This window comes from Homalodisca vitripennis, chromosome 3 (genome assembly GCF_021130785.1).
Source record: "Homalodisca vitripennis isolate AUS2020 chromosome 3, UT_GWSS_2.1, whole genome shotgun sequence".
In the NCBI taxonomy this organism is placed as follows: domain Eukaryota; kingdom Metazoa; phylum Arthropoda; class Insecta; order Hemiptera; family Cicadellidae; genus Homalodisca; species Homalodisca vitripennis.
This window is the reverse complement of record NC_060209.1, coordinates 144,962,239-144,974,395: the sequence shown is the minus strand read 5'-3', so window position 1 is coordinate 144,974,395 and position 12,157 is coordinate 144,962,239. Positions and strand designations below refer to the sequence as shown.

General features: G+C 33.3%; 1 protein-coding gene across 1 annotated transcript in view; it reads left to right on the top strand.

Annotated features, from left to right (window-relative positions):
* Nucleotides 1–9,409, top strand: part of LOC124357637 (metal regulatory transcription factor 1-like) — a 35,072-nt gene extending 25,663 nt beyond the window's left edge. Inside the window, exons 4-7 of the mRNA XM_046809610.1 lie at nt 1,782–1,913; nt 3,384–3,555; nt 7,285–7,399; nt 8,139–9,409. Of these exons, the coding sequence (XP_046665566.1) occupies nt 1,782–1,913; nt 3,384–3,555; nt 7,285–7,399; nt 8,139–9,223 (1,504 nt within the window). The 3' untranslated portion in view covers nt 9,224–9,409. The remainder of the gene's footprint in view (nt 1–1,781; nt 1,914–3,383; nt 3,556–7,284; nt 7,400–8,138) is intronic.
* Nucleotides 9,410–12,157: the final 2,748 nt, after the last annotated feature.

Sequence of the window (12,157 nt, the reverse complement as noted above, 5' to 3'; positions counted from 1 at the left end):
AACTACACAACCTGAACTTCTACATGGTGCACAATGGGAGTGGCAGTTTCCTGCAATAAATTTGAAACCAAAAATAATTTTATCAACCACTTATTGCACCACCAACGTGGGGGAATCAACTACACAGTAAAAACAGAACTACAACATACGAGGTCTGTCCAAAAAGTATCCGACCGCCGACCAGTAGGCGGCTGCGGCGTAACCGACCGGCTCGAACCGGTTATTGGAGGGGAGGGGCGAGCCTACTCCTTCCCATATTAGGCATTGAATATGATCCAGTCACTCAGTGAGTCACAGCGCTCTGTTCCATACAGTACTGCCGTGTGTGTGTGCGTTGCATTTCAATATGACTGAACGTGTTGAGCAGCGCATTTGCATTAAATCAGAGACGATTACTATGATATGGAGTTTATGGTGACGTGTGTATGGGCGATACACAAATAAAAGAGTGGTTTAGGCGGTTTAAAAATGGCTGCATATCAGTGGAGATTGATGACCGATCTGGCAGGCCTTAAATGGCCAGTAATGCTGAAAATGTTGAACGTGTTCGTGCAGCAATTAATGAAAACCGTCGATTGACTGTCCAAGAGCTGGAAGAAGATTTAGGAATACCAAAATAGTCAGTTTGTAACATTTTACACGAAGATTTAAAAATGAACCGTGTTTCGGCAAAATTTGTTCCTCAGCTGCTGACAGAAGACCAAAAGAACTGTCTACTTGAAATCGCACAGGACAATCTGGATTTGATAAAAAGTGACCCAGGGCTATTTAAAAAAGTTATTACTGGTGATGAGTCATGGGTTTATGGCTACGACCCTGAAACAAAGGCTCAATCTTCACAGTGGAAAACTCGCGAAGAGCAACGGCCGAAAAAAGCAAGACAAAGTCGAAGCAATGTCAAGACAATGCTGAAAGTTTTTTTTGACCAGGACAGCGTTGTTCATCACGAATATGCTCCAAGAGGCCAGACAATGAATAAGGAGTATTATCTTGAGGTCCTAAGGCGGCTACGAGATGCATTGCGAAGGAAACGACCTGAACTGTGGACAAGCTGTGACTGGATCCTGCACCACGACAACGCACCAGCTCATTCCTAAAATCTTATTCGGCGTTTTTTGGTCAAACACGACATCAACCAACTACGACAGCCTCCCTACAGTCCTGACATAGCTCCTTGTGACTTCTAGCTATTTCCGAAATTAAAAATTCCTTTGAAAGGAAAAAGATTTGACGATGTTGAACAAATAAAACAAAATGCGATGAAGGACCTGTTAGCCATTCCGCAAAATGAATTTAAGGAGTGTTTCCGGAAGTGGGAAGAGAGAGCATTGGAATAAGGTAGTGGCTTGTGGAGGGGAGTACTTTGAAGGGGACCAGATTGCCGTTGCCGCTGAGTAATGTCAGTTCATGCCAGACGTCAAGGTCGGATACTTTTTGAACATACCTCGTATGCCGTAACCAACGTGGGCCTAGAGGTATACATCCATTCAGCACTACCTAATTACTGATTTATAGCAATAGGACTACTTATGTGGTGGTGTTATTTTGTGTTTTCCTTTTTTTAAGGTAATAGTACTTTTGGCTTGATTTTGTAATACACTTCCTGCCTTGTAGAATATACAATACTGTGTAATTTCTAAAATTAATAAATATATTCCACTGACACTATATACAACTACTGTTATAGCATTGTGTGTGTTAACTACATTAAAAATCCAGTTAGAGAAATATAATTCTAAATACAGAGCCCAATTTATGAAATTTTTATTCTATTATTACAGATTAAGAGCCCATCAGAGACTACACAATGGAGACACGTTCAATTGCATCTACAATGGGTGCAGTAAATACTTCACCACTCACAGTGACCTAAAGAAACATGTCCGCACGCACACACAGGAGCGACCCTACAAGTGAGTGAGAAACCTCAGTACAGTTTGTAACAATTTCAGAACTTAACCAATTAGACTAGACTACTTGATAGTTATGTAAAATACTTTGTTAATATTGTCTTGAGTGTGATATATGAGGCATGTTCAGAAAGTAAGTACCTTTTTTAAAAAAAACAAAGAAAACCATTTTTTTCAAAACAATTTTATTTCTACATTAAAGCCCAAACCTTAAACTAATTTTCAACATAGTTTCCACCGTTTCAAACACTTTTCATAGCGGGTGATCAATTTGTCTATACCATCTTCATAGAAGGTTTCCACCAACGAATGTAGCCAAGACTCCACTGTAGTTTTCACTTCATCGTTGGTTTTAAAGCGTTGGCCGCCGAGCTAAAACACAAGGTAGGACAACTAAAATTGTGTGAGTCAATAGCCTAGTGCACATGCGCGGAACATCAATTGCAGCGCTATGGCGACAGTAGAATTAAACGGTACTTACTTTCTGAACATGCCTCGTACTTTTAAGGTATGCCTCAGCAATTGTATGTTATGTGTCGTAACCTATAAAAAACCACATCCAAACTGTATTTGAGTTTTACATAAGTTATTATAATGGTGTAATTCATTAAAGAAAATATTGAACAAATAATAATTTTTCCAACAATTTTAGGAAAAATTGGTTAGGACTGGGTAGTAAATACTCTTTATCTTACATATTTTTTCATTAAAAAAAAACGAGCCACAAATATAAAACTTTGTTACAAGTCAAATTGATGTTAAGAAAATTGGTAATGTTCCAAGTCTTCCTAGAATTAAACATTTCATAAAATTAGTAGAAAGGAGGTTTAAGGTTCCATCTTATCAACATTTTTATTTCCTGTATCTTGATGTCTGTAGGTAGGACTTTACTCCATTTAAGGCAGGTTCTCTATTGCTTTGTTTATTAGGATACCAGTTGTAGGGTGTAGTATGGTTTTATGTTAATAGTAGTTGAACATTGAAATACAAAGTATTTATTGCACATTGACATTTGAATGATTACATAAGTATTACAAACATGTGCGTGATCAAGTTTTTTAAAAGTATAACTAAAATACAAGTGTTGCAGTATGTACTGCATGTATTGTCTACGTTGTATTATTTCTATAAAGAATAAAAAATCATCCTTATTTTACATAGACTGATATTATGGTATAATAATGAATAATTGCATGGGTTGGGATTTTTAAATTGATTAGAACATTCAATCAATTGGTTTGGTTTATTTTTAACATTCTTCTCACTATCTTCTAAGACTACCCTGATCAAATTACAATGGCTTAGAATTACTTGATTTAAAATCAACATTATATTGCAGTACATGTATAATTTGTGATTAAGCCAATTCAAAAAAAATGTATTAGTTTCAAGAAAAATAAAATTAAATGTTTTTTTAATGGCTGTTTTATTAATATTTGTCAGGAGTTGTATTTATAATATTATGTGCTATAGATGTGGAGAAAATGGATGTGGGAAGGCTTTTACAGCTTCTCATCACTTGAAGACTCACAGGCGCACTCACACTGGTCAACGCCCGTTTGTTTGTCCCCACAACGGCTGTCGACGCACCTTCACCTCCAGGCACAGTGTGGTGCTGCACTTCAACACCCATGAGTCTCTACAGGTGATTATAAGAACTGATACGTTCATCAGTTGTACACTCTGATACTCAAGAGCTAATTCTGCTCAGTACTTTCTCTTGTAAACAATGAACAAAGTAAAGATTTCTTAATTTTTTTCTCTCAGTTATAGTGTTTGTCTCTTCCAACTACTTGCATGAAAAATGTTGAAACCCTTTTTGGAGGATTTTCTCAAACACGTCTAATGCCAGCCACAGGAATTAGTCACTGTGTACTGTTAGTGGCATCGTAGGTCATTTATCTGGTCATTATTATGGATCCACTAAGGCCTTATTGAAATCTTGTTGTCTATGCATAACAATAAAGAAAAATCTTATAAATATGAAATTTAGAACGTGGGTTCCTCTTCGTCAAAGGAAAAACCCTATTGATTTTGTAGTGAAAAGATCAAAGGGAAGTTCATCCATATGTCCTGTCTGTCTGTATGATAACTCTTCAGAGAAAGGTTCTTGAGATTTGAAATGTGGTATGTAGGTTGTTTTTGGTCCAAGGAAGAGATCAATTAATTTTAGGTTCAAAAAGTAAAAGTCTCCCCATCTATGCGCTACCTGTTGGTTATGCTGTTATGCTGTCGGGTCGTACAATACTTTGTTTTATCAGTTTATTATTAGACATCTATTATGTTACCCGTTTTAAAATATATTGAAAAATATAACTGTCTATAGATAGGAAAACTTGTTACATAACTTTTTTTTGTCCTATAAGTATATATGTGCATGCGTGCACATAAATAGTATGTATATATTGTATAAAATAAAAACAAAGTTTCGTAGTCAGGCTGGGCTTATCAAATCTACCTAATTATAATATTTGTGACATGGTATTTGAACTTGTTGTACAGTAAAAATTACTTTATAAGTTTTACTAACTAAAACAGTGATATTTTATTACTAAGTGTATAAAAAATGTCAGCTTGTTTTAGCAGTTTTAAAAAGGCTTAGTAACATTACTGTTGTTTTTATTTAATAAGCTATAAATAAAAATTTTTGTTTTTGTTTTGTTACCAATAAATTTTGGGACAAATTCACTAAAATGAAACCCTAAATGTAATCCTATAAAATAATTTAAAAATAGAACAAAAATCTTCAAAATTACCTTTGTGAAAAAATACACACTATGTCAAAAGTTTGGATTTCATTGATTAGAACATTTCATTTATAGTCTATTGGCCAAAACAAATAGTCATTATAGAGATCTAGAAGGAAAGTTAATAAGCGGAAATACCAACTATGGTACACTGTATGGGGTATCTGGTCTAACATACTTTTAACCCTTGGTGTAGTGGAAGAGGAGGAGGGTTCAGATCTCTTTTTTTAGTTTCACCTATATCTCAGTAGGGGTTGGTCCTACACGTAAACAAAATTTAAGCTGATAAAATGTACTATAACTTTTGTTCTTACAGTTGGTTTGCTATCTGTTAACGCTCATGACATATACGCTCTCATAAATTGGCAATTTAAAAAAATGCTTTTCTTACAATACTTCTGTCTTTAGTGCCTCAAGTGTTCATTAAATTTGTCAAAAAGAAAGTTGTAGAGAATTACATTTACTTCAAAATGAGGTCCTGCTTTATGATTTTATCTGAATTTGATCAAAAGTTAGAGAGTTTAAAGATTATTACTGAAATAATGATTTGGTTCTAGGACAACAAGGGTGTGAAAAAGTTTGTGGAAAATTTGTTCAAAGATCAATAACTATAGATTCTTTGCAGCTGGAATAAAAAAATCTTGAAGCTCATTGGAACAAGTGCAAAAATGTTCAAGGGGATTATGTTGAAAAGTAGAAAAAGTATTTTTTTGTAAAAGTAAACGGTTTCTTCCCAGACCCATTTGTCTCTTTAATTATTGAATTACCCTAGTATGTTCAGAGTGGTCATTGCATTCATTCTCTGCCCTAAAACATTTTGGGCAGGAAGGGCTGGTGGAAGGTGAGCCGCATGACCAACGTGATTGTAGTTTTGACGCCAATGTTAATCTCTGAAATATATTCTGGTTTGTCCAAGTGGAAAATAAACAATATCTTGTCATGTATCTTTATGAACAAGCTGATATAAAACAAAAGCTAAAATATGTATTTGAAGATTTTATTTCTTCCTGATATCTGGTGTCTGGTAAAATCGGATGCTGGCACTTTTTTCACACTGAAAAGTTGACACTGGAAGGGTTAATACTCTGTAATGAAAACCAATGTACACCTGAATCGTTCTAAACATTGAAAATTTCTTTCTATAATGTTGAAACATTCAGCTGATATAAATCATCCATTTGGTTAAAAACCAGCAGAATAAAACAATAAAAACATTGTAGTAATAATTAAAAAAATAATGATTTGTCCTCTATCTAGCAAGACAAATAACAGATGCTTGTTACACAATCACAAATCACATAAATCATTTTGTTTGCAATACTTTTTATTTTCTGAAACTGTGTTATTAATTACAAAGGGGGAATTTCCTCAAATACTTTCTATAAAAGGGTAATGATAAGGGTAAAGTTTAAATGAAATCTTACTCAGAATAAAATTGATTTACAGGAAGCGGGGACATAAAGTTTCTTATGTATTTTAAGTTTTGAATTCATTTAAATATATAGATTGTTATTTTAAGTTCATTTAATGCTATATAGGTTAAGCAATTTTGTTAATTTTTATCTAAAGCATAAGTTAATAATTTACCGCAATTGTATCAAACTATTGTAAATTTACTGTATACAATATGAGATTGAGTGGTAGATAGGGCTTAATAGCCCTAATTCAGCCTCTTTAATAAAGGCATTTTTCATTTCATTTTCATAAAGTAAACATGTTTTATCCTCAAAACTCACTTAATCCAAGAAAACAATGAAAGATTCCTATCAACAATTTTTGTTTACAAGGCTGAGGTCAAAGGTCAAGGTAAGAAGCCAAGTGCTCCCCTCTTGGTATAGGACACATTAATAGAGGAAATTAATATAACATTTTTCTGTTAAGAATCTTTATTATAATACTTTAAACTGAAATGTTATTTTTCACTGAGTGTCTAAAGAATACCTTCAAATAAATGTGCAGTACATTTGATAGTAATGATAGGAGAGTTTCAATCCCCCTCGCACAACCACAATCACTGAAGCTTCTGGAAAATCTCCTTCATTGTTCAGTAGACTCATTGATTGTTTCTAGTGTAATTTTCACCATTACAATGTTAAAAAATAAAATTTAATTAAAGTAATGTATTTATGAATTTAAAGTTAAAATTATCACCATTTTGTTAAGGGAAGTCTCATTAAGACCTTTAATTTGGGGTGTTACACCATGGGTCCTTCCCACTAAAAATTTGCAAAAACAACTTCAGTTTATGTTATGACAATTCCCTAATGGTCATCTTAAATTATTCAGCCGATCAAAAATTATGAACTATGGGAATACTTTATTCAAATACTGTATATCTAAAACATTATTTTCCTTATGAAATGGTAAACCTTTCATTAAGATTATATTTGTTACAAATTCTTAAGAAATTGGAGCTCTATGATGCTTGGAGAGAAAAATCTCTAGTTCATGCTGATTAAATTTATATATTACACTATATTTATTGGCTTCAACATATATATTTTTAATGAAGTTTAAATAGGTTATAACAAAATCTTAAATTTAACCATACTAGTTCCAGGGTTAAGTGAGCATATCAAATAGTGGCTTGTATATCTTTATTTTTGAATAATTTACTGTGCTTGTAGGATTTGGACACGGAGCCGGAAGTAGAAGATTGTTCTGAAGTGGAGGATAATCCATCTGATCAAGAAGAACCAAGTGATGACTTTTCTACGTCTTTTGAAAATTCTGGATTGCAAGGTATTTTATTGTATGTAGACACACATACAGTTCTTTATATATATATATATATATATATATATATATATATATATATATATATATACACATACATACATATATATATTTAAAAATTCAATTCAATTACAGTTATATAATCAGGATGGCTAAATTTCCAAAATTTTGAATTCATTTATTTAGCATATTCTAAATTATTTGGTTATCTACACTTTGTTTTTATGCAAAGTACAATAAAAACATGTTTTAGGAATTATTAAATTGCATACTGCCGATCAGCATTGTCCACAGATAAAAGTGGCAGATTCGCAGAGAAGCATGAATATAATTATAGAAAATATAAACTGTTAACAAAATATTATTTAAAAACTACGATAATTTAATAATTAGATTACCTATCCCCAGTTTATCAAACAAAAAATGACAAAGACACATTTTAGTAATTGGTAATTAATGCTGTTTACATAGCAAATCTCAGTAGATGCAATTATCAAATTGATATCGGCTTCAATACATCACAATCTTCTAGATATTAGTTAGTCTTTAAAGTGCCTAAAACAGTTAATTGAGAGAGGGACAAACAATTATGAAATAACCGAATTTGCTTGTAAAGTTTCCTGCTTATAATATCAGTGAGTCTGTGGGGAAAGAAGACATTATAGTGAGGTTTCACTGTAGTATTATCTGTTTAAAGTGTTAACTGTTATGAAGTTCTTATTAACTTGATATGTTGAAATTGCAGGTACAACTTCAGAAACTTCAGTACCAGTTACCACCAATAGTTCTCCAACCAGCTGTCTTTCTTCAGCATCAACATCTGAAACCAGCTTTGAGTCAAGCCCTCCAGAAATTAGTAGTAACATTTGTTTACAAGACAAACCATGTAACTCAATCGAATTTATGTCACAAGATTTATTGTTAGAATTGCCTACTGATTTAGAAACTGCCAACAGATTTGTACCTGATTGTAAGCAAGCTGTTTTTATTTCAGTACCTCCTTTGGAAGATGAGGTTAACAACATAGTTTCAAATTATACTGAAAATGTATTGATAGTAAATCCCAGTTCACAATCAACAGAATTTGATCTTGTCACTACTTCTTCAAATCCAACGGCTGGCGATACATCACCAGACGTTGACCCTGAAAAAATTATCATGGACCTCGGAAAACCAACTGAGTGGGCCGATATTTCGGCTGTGAATGAAATTGTTGTTAGTCCACAACTGGATATTATTGAACTTCAGTGGAATGAAATCATGAACAAGAAGAAACTTAGCATGACATCTGAACAAAATTTATCTCAGCTTAGTAATATTCCAGTTGAGGCAGTTAATGTACAGGAAACAATCCAGTCTCAGAATGAGTCGGAGATAATTAATGGGGGACAAGAAGAAATTTCACCGCTAACAACAAACTCATTAGCAAGTGAAGACATTGCAGAGTTGTGGAGGAATATTGAAAACAATAATTATGTTCTACAAGATGCCATGGGTTTGTTAGGGGACGATTTGGATATTGATGGAAAGTTGGATTGGGTTGAAAACAGTGAAATTACCAGTGAAACGTTATTTCCAAAAGAAACTACACACAATAATGCAAGCACTAGTTGTTCTGATCGCAGTGAAATTACCAACTCAGAAATTGATAGTACCTGTAAATGTAAGACTGGGGGCTCTAAGGTGAACAGCTGTTGTGTGACAGTTTGCCTGAAGACTCTGCATCAACTGAGGAAAGTACTGGAAGGCAGTTGTTGCCAGACTAACAAGCCATTGGCTGCTTTAGCCCTTCAAATGGCATCCACCACAAATTGTTGCCCTGGGAGGTAATTTTATACAAAATAAGAAGTTACATGTAATATTATTTGTTGTTGTTTAGAATAACAGACTAAAATAATGTTAGGAATAGATGTGTAATCTATATTGGGCAGGTTGATTAAGAGATGCACACTTTAGAATAAAATAATCGTAATTTTGTATTGCACTGATGTAAGTAAAACATGACAATGTACAAAAGTAGTGTTAATTCTTGGTTTGTTCTCAATGATGGAAGAATTGTGAAGGTAACAGGATTGTTTTGCCACTGTTCATTGATACAAGAAATCAGTAACATTATGTTTCTGTGTTAGCTAAGTTACTTCTTTAGTTCTCAGTTTTAAAGTTTGTTATTGACGAAGGATGATTTTAAAGAATAACAGTTTATTGAATGTTTGCGATCGTTGTACAAAAATATAACAGTACATTTATTAGACTTCATAAAAGCTTAAAACATAAAGTTAAGCATGTACAATTTATTTTAATCTAGTAAGTAAGTAGCGATGAACTTACCAATGCCATAGATAATACTTGAAAAAGTTGTGCATCAAAAAATTAGCTTATTTATCCACCTGAGGAAGAGATACATATAGGTCACAAGATGTAGTGTTGAACAATGGCAAAATCCTGTTGTCTTCAGTAGTTTTAAAAAAAACACCTTCATTTTGCATAGCCAATTGTACAGGGTATTTACAAACTCTCGACAAATCTTTTAGAGATTTGTTTTTCGGCAAACGTAAGCAAAAAGTGTAATATAAACATGGGTCAGAAAATTTTAGTTTACCATTTTTCTGTTAGTATGTGTTTTATAGATTTTATTTTTTTATTTTAGAAACCAATAAAGATAAAAACTTGAAAACTCGTTATTTTTGGCAGTCTCCAATCAAGAATAAACTATTATTAGATTATCATGCCACGGTCCAATATTGCGGTGATTGACCTTTTGAAAGCATAATAACATAAAAAATAATAGGATTATGAAAATAGGAATTTTATGTTGCTAAATTTAATTACATACATTAAGACACCAAGATCAGTCAAGTAAAATGTAGATGTAAGCTTTTACATAGTGAATTTTAGTAATTGTAGTTCGCTATCTGTTTTTAATATTATCCTTGCTGTTAAGGTTAAGTGAATAGTGAGTTTTAGTAATTATGTTTATATTAATTCATGTTCTCATATAGTACGAGGTCTGTTCAAAAGGTAATGGGAATTGTTAAGTTTTACAGGTTTGGAGAATCTGATTATCAAGATTTTTTTGTTATGTTGGTACTCATGCTCCTGAAGAATAATACAATTTACAGCTGTATTCAATGTTACTTTTTCAGTGGCAGTTGCTAAGGTTGGACGTATTTTATGAACTCAGTGATTTTTTATGTTAAAAAAATGTATTAAAGAATTTGTGTCAAATTTTATGTGAAAAATGAGATAGTGTAACAAAGATTGAGAAATGCTAATATAGGCTTATGGTGAATCTGCTATGAGTAAAATGAGGTTATAGGTGGTATACATTTTTCAAAGATGGCCGTGAAGGCATTGAAGATGACGAACGTTCTGGACACCCCAGCACATCCACAACCAATGAAAACTTGAAGAATATGGAAGAAATGGTTATGAGTGCCATATTATTATCCCCATATTAAATTCAGAGAAGTCACTGATGATGTTGGCATATTAATTGGCTCATGCCATGAAATTTATTCAAATGTTTCGGGTTTTAAACATGGGGCAGCAACATTTCTTCCCAAAATGTTGAATTTGGAATAAAAACAGCTGCAAATGAAAGTTGCTCAGGATTCACTAAATGAAATTAATGACAATGTAGACTTATCAAAACATGGTTATAACAAGTGATGAAACATAGGTTTACGGATATGACGTTGAAACTAAGGTTCAATCATCCCAATTGAGGCATTCTGGTTCACCAAAAAGCACTCGAAAAATGGCTCAACAAGTGCAATCAAACGTGAAGGGGTTTTTTTGAGGTGGTGTAAATAATGCATTACTGCATGAACGTTTGGCCTCACCGTAACGAAGCAAACAAGTGTGGGGCTCTCCAACAGGTTTTTCCTGAAGGCTTACCCACTTAAAAAAACACCCCTTCTCTTCTTGAACCAGCTTGGAAATGGTGTTCTCAATACTTAGGACTAGGCCTTTTGTTTGAGCCTTATTCAAGCTCTCATCTGGTTTCCTTACTTCCTAGATTAGTTGTTTACTATCTAGTCACTTTTTTTCGCCCTCAGAATTTTCTCCATGTATTTGGTCACCATATTCCAGCATTCCCGTCCTCAAAGCATAACTCCAATGACAGTCTATGGTTGAAGATCTTCTTCTTGCAACTGTATCATCAGCATTTTTGTCTAAATGATTCCGTTCTGAGGTCATTCAGAAACCACCCTGGATCATACTTGTTTCAATACAGTTTTATGATGATCGGAAGGTCTATGTGTTTTTCCAACCTCGTTTGATCTAAAACAGCATCAGCTACTCGACTTCTGTGAAGATTCACGTTTATAATACGAATCATCGTATTTTTTTAGATTTTGCATGTGCCATAGCCTGTGTGAGCAATTTTCAAGTCCCCGGAAGATGCTTGAGATCAGCAGGCCTCGCATTATTCTCCTTGTGGAGAAATACAATGTGGATCGGCCTTACATTCCTTCTTTAACAATAGATCATTCGTCTTACATCCTATAGAAACTTTTCATATGCTTAAGGCCATTAATTCTCTAAAAAACAGCAAAACTAAAGATATTTGGTGTTTTTTTGAATGAACACGCACCTGTCCTCTTTCATATTTAATAAATCCTTATCTAAAGGGTTATTCCCACAAGACTTAAAAACTTTGAGAACGATCCCTATCTTTAAAAAGAACAATCATCATAATTTCAATTGTTATAGCCCAATTTCTATTATTCTTATTTTTTCCAAAATCTTTGAATGTATTAT